General features: G+C 39.3%; 2 protein-coding genes across 2 annotated transcripts in view; one reads left to right on the top strand and one right to left on the bottom strand.

Annotated features, from left to right (window-relative positions):
• Positions 1-914: 914 nt before the first annotated feature.
• On the bottom strand, positions 915-3,298 carry LOC104944923 (HORMA domain-containing protein 1-like). The gene is made up of 5 exons (XM_010770528.1): positions 3,213-3,298; positions 3,026-3,079; positions 1,524-1,668; positions 1,104-1,167; positions 915-1,002 (listed from the first exon to the last, which is right to left on the bottom strand). Exons 2-5 carry the CDS (start codon positions 3,056-3,058, stop codon positions 915-917), a joined length of 330 nt encoding a protein of 109 aa, XP_010768830.1. The 5' UTR covers positions 3,059-3,079; positions 3,213-3,298.
• Positions 3,299-3,748: 450 nt separating this feature from the next.
• ensab (endosulfine alpha b) overlaps positions 3,749-8,371 on the top strand; it is a 16,113-nt gene continuing 11,490 nt past the window's right edge. The window contains exons 1-2 of the mRNA XM_010770515.1: positions 3,749-3,948; positions 7,411-7,533. Coding sequence (XP_010768817.1) covers positions 3,892-3,948; positions 7,411-7,533 — 180 coding nt within the window. The 5' untranslated portion in view covers positions 3,749-3,891. The remainder of the gene's footprint in view (positions 3,949-7,410; positions 7,534-8,371) is intronic.

The following is an 8,371-nucleotide window of genomic DNA, read 5'->3' as shown; positions in this document are numbered from 1 at the left end:
TAATTACCGGACGTTGACCGGTAAAATATGCTGAAGACCGGAAAATCTAAATCTCTCCGGTCAAAATAATTTCCCCTTAGCACAATACCACATCAGTTGCGCTACTTAGTGTATGTGACAGACAAGAATAGTCCATTCTAATGTCTAACACGTAATGTGGAGAAAGAGATGTCCTGTATGGGTTGATTGTGCGTTGATCTGTTGGTAATGCCTTCCGGTGGGCATGTAAACAAATGCATAATGCTGCGCTATACTTTGCGGCCTCACCCGGTTGCATAGCGACGCTTATTGTTTAGGTGTCTTTTAATAAGCAGGTAGTCCTATCATTAGCTAGAACTAGATCTGATCGATATGGACATAAACGCGAGTAAAGTCTAATCTGACGGGAGAGAGAGATCAGCTGCTGCTGACGAGTCGACACGCAGCTCTGCATGATCACATGCAGCGGTGAGCGGAACAAAACACACACTTCAGGTTAGAATATCACATGTAGTTATTTTAATGATCTCTCAAACTACCGTAACTAGTTATAGATATTCTTAGTTTTACTGTCGGGTCACTCATTACTGATCAGCGAGCTACATGATACTGACGGCTGTCAGGAGAGAGAGAGAGAGAGAGAGAGAGAGAGAGAGAGAGAGAGAGAGAGAGAGAGAGAGAGCACTCCGTTTATCCGTGTTATTGTAAATTACTGTACACTTTTGAATAATGTAGTTAATCTACTATAATTAGTTTGTTTAATATGGAATCATATCAATTTGTTTTAAAGCTCAATAAATAACAAAGAAGACTTTTGAGAGGCACTTTTCTAATTTTGTCCGGAACATTTAAACTTTAACGGACATGTTGACCGGCGAAAAAAAATTCTAACGGAAACTCTGACTTCCGCTGCTGGTTATGTTCATTTTTGATGTCTAATTCAGTGACTCAGTCAGACATGATGGAAAAGGTTGAGTTTGACTTACATACTTCTTCTGGATGGCCTCAAAACATCCCTGCATCCTGTGAGAGAGTAAACAAAGCACACGTCTAATTAGCTGTGGAACATACCCTCCAACTTTCATTGTTTTAGCTATGACTGTGGATATCAAGTTGTTATTGACCATTTAACAATCTGGTTGGCACCAGGACAGGTGCGTTCCTCTTTTAGGATCATCACTTTCTGATCTGTGGGAATAATAAAAAGAGGGATATTTCAAGTTTGTAAATAGACCTTGATAGCCACTGCTAAACACCTGAGCTCTGTGAAGTGCCCCGATAAACAACCGCAATAACAAATAAATACATTTAATTAGTCTTAATTTACATTATTTAATTTCATATTCTGTTCTTGTATATATCATATTCTATTTACATGTATATAGACTTTCTGCACTACTTTTTATTTTATTATATGTTGCATTATTGGGGGAGCTCAGTTCAGAAGCATTTCATTGCCATTTCTACACTGTAGCTTTGTGCATATGAAAATAAAACCGTTGAATCTTTGAATGATGTGCCGACAAATCCATGTGTAATCTAACCTTCGACATATTTGATGCCGTAGGCCTTCTCTGGGAAAATGCCTCGCAGGTATGTGATCCCAGACACTGCGATGGCGAGAAGTCTCTTCATAACAATCACGGACTGCTGCTCTGAGCGAACCTGATTAGGTAACAGCTGAGTATCCTGCACGAGGGAGAGAAATTAATCGCATACTGCTTACTCATCACAGCGAACAGAGACACTCAAAGTCAGCCAACATAGAATAGAATAGAATCGGAGGAAGGAAACCCATGGTCACACATGCAGAGCACAGTGACATTTGGCCTCTGCTTTTAACCCATCCTAGAACCAGGAGTCTAGTACGAGGAGCAGTGGGCAGCTATTGTACAGCGCCTGGGGAGCAATGGGAGTGAGGGGGGAAGGGGGGTGTCCGGTGCCTTGCTCAAGGGCACCACGGCAGGGCACATGAGGTGAACTGGGACCTCTCCAAGTAGCAGTCCACCACACTCCATATTTAGGTCTGGTTGGGGACTTGAACCGGCGACCCTACGGCTCACAGTCCAAGTCCCTACTGACTGAGCCACTGCCAGACCGTGCAACAGTTGCATTAGAACAAGTGAGTCTACAACATTACATATAATATCAATTATTCCACCATCTCTCTCATTTTTTAAATACAAGCAAAATGAATAGTAGTGAACATGGTTAATTATATGTTACATGTTCTTAGACCTAAATAATGCCGTGGAATCATTTTATAAAATCTTGTGGTGGGAGATTTTATGAGGAATTTACGAAATGAGTGGTGGTCATATAGTTAAGTTTGTAGCTTACGAATACATGATGATCATATATCTTGTAATTTATAGAAACTCTAAATCTGCAGATACACTAAAAGGTACATTTAACATTTTTTTGTACTGCTTACTCATCACAGCTAGAGACACTCAAAATCAGTCAACAGTTGCATTAGAACAAGTGAGCCTAACATAACATATAAAATACAATTTTTAAAATATGCAATGTAATATTTCCCCCCTCAAGTCTATCAAAGCAAGAATAATAATAGTGTTGTTAGATCTTAATAATGCTGTGGATCATTTGACAAAATCTAGTGGTGGAATGTATTAAATGAGTGCTGGTAATACGGTAAGTAATGTAACATAAATCATTGGGTGAGAAGATGCAACCAGAATATAATTACCCCTGCAGTTTATGAATAAATGATGATCATAGATTTGGTCATTTATATACATATAAAATCTGCAGATACTCTTGTTTTGAGCAATTACATGTATGTTGTACAGTAGATGTATAAAGTAGTATACAATGATCATGCTAAAAAGTACATTAAACTTGTTTCTAGTGGATGAGTAATTGTACTTTATCTAAAATAACTAGTGTTATTGTTATAAATATGGACACAATGTAACACAACATAGATTACATCTATACAGTTATCTTAAACTAGCTTACTTACTTATTAAATATTCATCAACTTTAATATTTTGCTGGATGAGTAAGTTAGGAGTGATTTTACCTGTGAAGTTCTAACTTGTTGGACACAAGCCATTGCAGAGGTGAGTAATCAAAGCTGCAAAAACAGAGAGAAATGTTGTGAGAACAACCAAAGTTTGCTAATGTTAGCTCATTAGCTTATTCACATATAGCTAGGCAGCCACAAGCTAAAACAGTCTCTGACACAATTTGATGGCGCTGTTACTTACCTAGCTGGTACTTAGATGGCAACAATGAAGGAATATTTTAACAAAAAACAAACAATATAATACAAACCGTATAATTTGTATTTTTTAAAGTTTGGTAAGCAAGCTAGCTTTGTGTTAATCAAACCGTTCCCGCGATTAATTTGATTGACAGGCACCAACGGTCAAGAAGGAGTAGCCAATCACAGTGCAGGGATCTTGTCCGAAGTTTAGTTCAAAAAGCACTGACGCTGATCCTCTTTTTATTTTCTGTATTCATTTATTAATATGACACGGAGTAATTAAGATGTAAAACCAACATTTTACATGGATAATGTATCTTATGTGCAGTTAAGGGGCTCTGTGTTGATGCAGTGCAGCCCCCGCATCGCTTTCCAGTCGCCATTCTGTAAAATCATTGGTCGACGGGCTGTCAATCACAGAGAACAAAACCAATCATGGCCTCTCATTCCCAACACTGCTCGCCTATTGGTTACTGTATATGTCAATGACAAATGCGAACAACCCCCTCATTGGTGATGTCACATCTCGTTACGCCATTTTTTTTGGGGAGCAGCAGCACTAGTCGTGTCCAGAAAAGGAGGATTAGATTCAGTACAGGTACATCAAACCGTACCTTGTATATTCCCCTCTTCGAGTTGTCTGTCAAACGGGACACTTGCTTGTCCATCACACTCACACAATGTCGTCAGAAAACCTCAACTCGGACACTCAGGTGGACAACGAGGACGAAAAACAGGTGGGTTTTCATGACTGCTGTCTTGGTGTTGTTGGCTAACCACAGCTAGCTAGAAGTGGCTAACACTAGCTAGCACAAGTGAAGTGTGTATTCTCAGCGCTACAGAAAGGCAGAGGAAGACTCCTCTGAGACATGTAAAGATATGATAAGCTGTTAGCTGTGTTAAACGTGGTTTTGTCGTGGCTGTCCCAAAGCATCTTGCCAGTGTGTCACTTTGTTTTGTCCCTTGCCTTGTGTCATTGGCTGGCGACTCCACAGCAGCTCGGGCCTCATTGGTCTGTCTTGGAGGGGCTCAAAATGTGCCATGGAGGGCCTGTATTCTCCGAGTAAACACAGAAATGGGTAGTTTCACTCAGTACACTTGGCATTATAAAACAGTGGGTTTTTTCCCTGACTTGCACATGGCTCGATGTTCCTGATTGTGTTTTCCTGACAGTGACAACAACTGCAGTGTGACAGTGCTTCCGCATTTCCTGTCAGTGGCACAACAACGTCAGTGATGTACATGTGGTTCATCCCCTGCAACAATTATTTTTCAAACATGATGACATCACTATGGGTCATATGCATTCAGTGTGATTTGTTATTCTCCGTTTACAAGGCCTGCAGTTTGTCTGTCCTGCTTAAGTTTGTTGATGTGTGGAATTATACGAATTATAATATATATATATATATATATATAATATCTATACACACACAAATAAACATGACATGAATGTCAGAAGTTAGGGAGAGGTCTGATTTCATTGTTGTTATCAATAATGTATGGCTTTTTGTCTTCGTTACATAGAAATGTAATGATAGTTGATATCTATAGATAAAATGCAGAGCCATTAAATGTGTCTGATTGGCTGCACAGTACGTTAGAAGCTTTAATTCAGCTCTTAATGTTGATAAACCTGGTGTATTTTATGCTTAAGCTTCATTGTGTGTACAGATATTGAGACATGGTAATTAGCAATGATATTTTAACAAACAACATTGCTAACTTAGTTTCTGTCAGACTTAAATAACACAATAAATATGTGCAAAATAAGGGAAACATTAGGGCCAGACCAAAAATCATAACACTCATTTAGCTAACATTATTTTACATTTTCATCAACACAAAGTTAATAAGGATACCAAATGTATAATTTGTATTGTCATTACACAGTGCAGGTACTATGTAACGAAATGGTTTCTCTGCATTTGACCCATCCTAGTGTTCGGAGCAGTGCATGCAAATTGGTTTAGAAAATGTATGCTGTTAACTTCTAAACTGGAACATGATATATTAGCAAAGTGTGAAATAAATGATATTTCAAACTTTGCCACTGAGGGTTGTTTTACAGTTCTGCACATGACGGATTAACTACTGCACGATTTCAGAATGTGTTGTTGGATTCTGCAGGTTCTCTGCAATGGGGCCGAATATAGTAGCTCATACATTTCTCTTCATGGAATCTGCACCGTCGTTGCCACACGCCCCCCCCTCCTCCTGAGGGAATGTGTTCGTTGGCTTCTGTGTCCTGAGTCATATTTTATCTCTGCCCAAGCAAGCTTTGCAGAGTGCCCTATCCTGTCTGTTTAGTGGAAGTAGGTCTATGGTGTGTGCTGTGTGTGCAGACAGTGCATACATGTCCTCTGGAGTTTATCATGTTAAACACCTGAACCTTTGAAAGAACATCCATAACATTCATCTGTTTGCAACTTATATATATCAATATTCCAATTACTTGTATATAGACTATTCTACACTATTTCTATTTTTTTTTATTCTATTTACTTGCACTATTCAAGGTTCAAGGCTTTTATTGGTCATACGTACGTAGCTACAGTGTAGTTATGACGATGACAATCTTATGTCACAGGCTCCTCCAACAGTGCATTATTATTATTATCTGTTTTATTGTGTTGCACTGTTGGAGGAGCCTGTGACCTAAGATTGTCATCGTCATAACTACACTGTAGCTACGTACGTATGACCAATAAAAGCCTTGAACCTTGAATCTTCTGTAATCCTATATGCACTTTACTCCTGATATTTCCTTATCATTTCAGCATGCAATAAAACCACTTGATTTACGCTGTGGTTCAATGTGGACTTAATGACTGTCCTCAAAATGTAGTTGACAGGGACGTGAAAGACTGGTCTCTGACCTGTTTGGCTACTGCTTGTTAGCGGATTGTGCAAATACTAGCGGTGTCTTCTGAGCTGCGCCCTAAGGATTCAGTAACTCTATCCTGGTTTCGTAAGAGCTGAAAAACATTGTCAAGTTATTGCTTCTTGACCTTAAAGGTGGGGTAGGTAATTCACTTCAGAAACACTTTGTGTTATATTCCATGGAATGCTCTTAACATCCCGATAGCAATGAATACATTAAATGCTTTGACAATAAATACATAAAAAAATGTCATCTGTGGAAGCCGTGGTGCTGTAAAAAGCACGACCAATCATCTGAGCCGGCCCGGCTAAAATAACTGGATGGCCTACCTGCCTGTCAGCCTTCCATCTGTGCACAAACTCATCTCGTGCCCTCATTGGTCATGTGCGCGTTCGTGTGTGTTGGAGGAGGGGCTCTATAAGGAAGTCTGAAGGAAGGGGCAGATTTTTTTCGGCTGTGTATTTTCAAATTCTAGATTACCCTACCTTTTAATTCCAATATGTTTTCTAAATAACACACTAGTTATATTACCAATGAATTCACCCCAAAAATAAAAGGAGCAAGGGATCCATGATATTTACTGTAAACGTTGTTATAAGGGGCCAAAGCGTGACCGTAGGAAGCAGAAAACAAAGTTTGTTATGTCCACATTAAGTGAAAATAACACCATTTATGAACTTGTGCTTCAGCAGTAGTTATCTAATGAGCGATACTGTATTGCTCTTCTATAAAGGTTAACTGAAGTAGAATTTGTTGAACAGTGGATAGACGTCTTGGGTTCTTTCTTCATCGACTAGTTTCACCTTTAACAGATCCTTACATGATGCTTTTGTGCACATAGTCCTTAACAAGATTCCCAAAGAGAGCATTTGTTAGTTATTGGTGTGTAAGCTTCTAAAATCCTTTTGACCTCATTTCAGGTCCGTTTGTACCAAGCCGTGTCCTCATCATGAGTTATGGCCTGTCAGGCATAATGGTCATTTGAGAGACTGTAACAAAGGTACATTTTTCTTATGGCACGCGCTGTTGTGAAGTATCTTCAGTTCCAGCTAGCCGTTGTCATAGCTCTGTCCCACTTCACAGCAGAGGTTATTAAGAACAGCTGTAGTATTTTTGAAGAATGTTTATCACTGCTTGGATGTAGGTGTTTGCGTAGTAGCAGCATTTTTGGAATTGCAGGGTAAATACCATAATAATAATAACCTGTCACTTAAACAGCTTTTGCAGTTGTGCTGACTGTCTCTGAAGAGATATCGACTGGCCTTGTTTTCTGCAAAAGACGAGTTCTTACGTGCGTTTGTTTTTGTCTCCACAGGACTCCCAAGAGAAGAATGCAAACCCGGTGAAGGCAGAGGAGGCCAAGCTGAAGGCCAAGTACCCCGGCATGGGCCAGAAGCCCGGGGGCTCAGACTTCCTGATGAAGAGACTACAGAAAGGGGTAGGTGATCATATATCCTTTATTTAACCAGCTAAAAGTCTCATTGACATTCAAAGAGGGCAGCATGAACAATGAACACAAAACAATACAGGCATATGAATACAGCTGGATATACCGTGGTTTAGGGATGTCCCGATCACCTTTTTTTGCTCCCGATCCGATTCCGATCATTTAATTTTGACAATTTGCCGATACCGATTTTTCCCGATCCGATCTTTATGCAATGCATTAAGAGAAAAAAAAGAAAAAAAGCATTCAAGTTGTCCCTTAAGGTTATTTTTTTATTTAAATTGGATATTCTATCCAACATGGATATAGCTTCTTTCTTTCACAGCAGAATTGGATCAGTTCAGTTGTGCAGCATTGGATCAAAACAAAATAAAGCTTATCAGTACTCGTTAGCTTACTGCTACAATTAGACACTGCGCCCTGCCCACTCTGTTGCCAGATTTGAGAGAAATAGGTCTATGAAAACAAGCCCCAAAGAAGCAACACATACATGATGTTGTGTAATTTGAAACCAAAACTAAGGCCTCAGGATGACTTTAAGACTTGAACATGGTCTTTTTTGTTTTGTAACATTGAATACAAAATAATAAGTATTTAAAAAAAAATAATAATCCCGATCCCCGATTTTTTTCTCCCGATTCCGATCTTTTGAAAATCACGTGATCGGCTCCGATCCCCGATCACGTGATCGGATCGGGACATCTCTACTTACAGCCATTTCAACCTTACCAGCATTTACTTTATAGAGGTCAAATAAAATAAATAATCCCAGAAAATCACATGACACAATAGGCGCGTTCACACCAAGTACTTTTCCCACAAAGGTTCC

The sequence above is a fragment of the Notothenia coriiceps genome, unplaced genomic scaffold, assembly GCF_000735185.1.
Source record: "Notothenia coriiceps isolate Sejong01 unplaced genomic scaffold, NC01 NC01_scaffold00008959, whole genome shotgun sequence".
Taxonomy (NCBI): domain Eukaryota; kingdom Metazoa; phylum Chordata; class Actinopteri; order Perciformes; family Nototheniidae; genus Notothenia; species Notothenia coriiceps.
Note: the sequence above shows the minus strand (reverse complement) of the source record. Positions and strands in the feature narration are given on the sequence as shown.

Bases quoted from the DNA above. Each gene is read 5' to 3' on its own strand.
- LOC104944923 (XM_010770528.1), bottom strand. From the start codon at position 3,058: ATGGCTTGTGTCCAACAAGTTAGAACTTCACAG. The intron at 1,669-3,025 runs GTAAAATCACTC...TCCCTCGTGCAG, and splicing joins AACAAGTTAGAACTTCACAG to GATACTCAGCTGTTACCTAA. The intron at 1,003-1,103 runs GTCAATAACAAC...ACTCTCTCACAG, and splicing joins GCCAACCAGATTGTTAAATG to GATGCAGGGATGTTTTGAGG.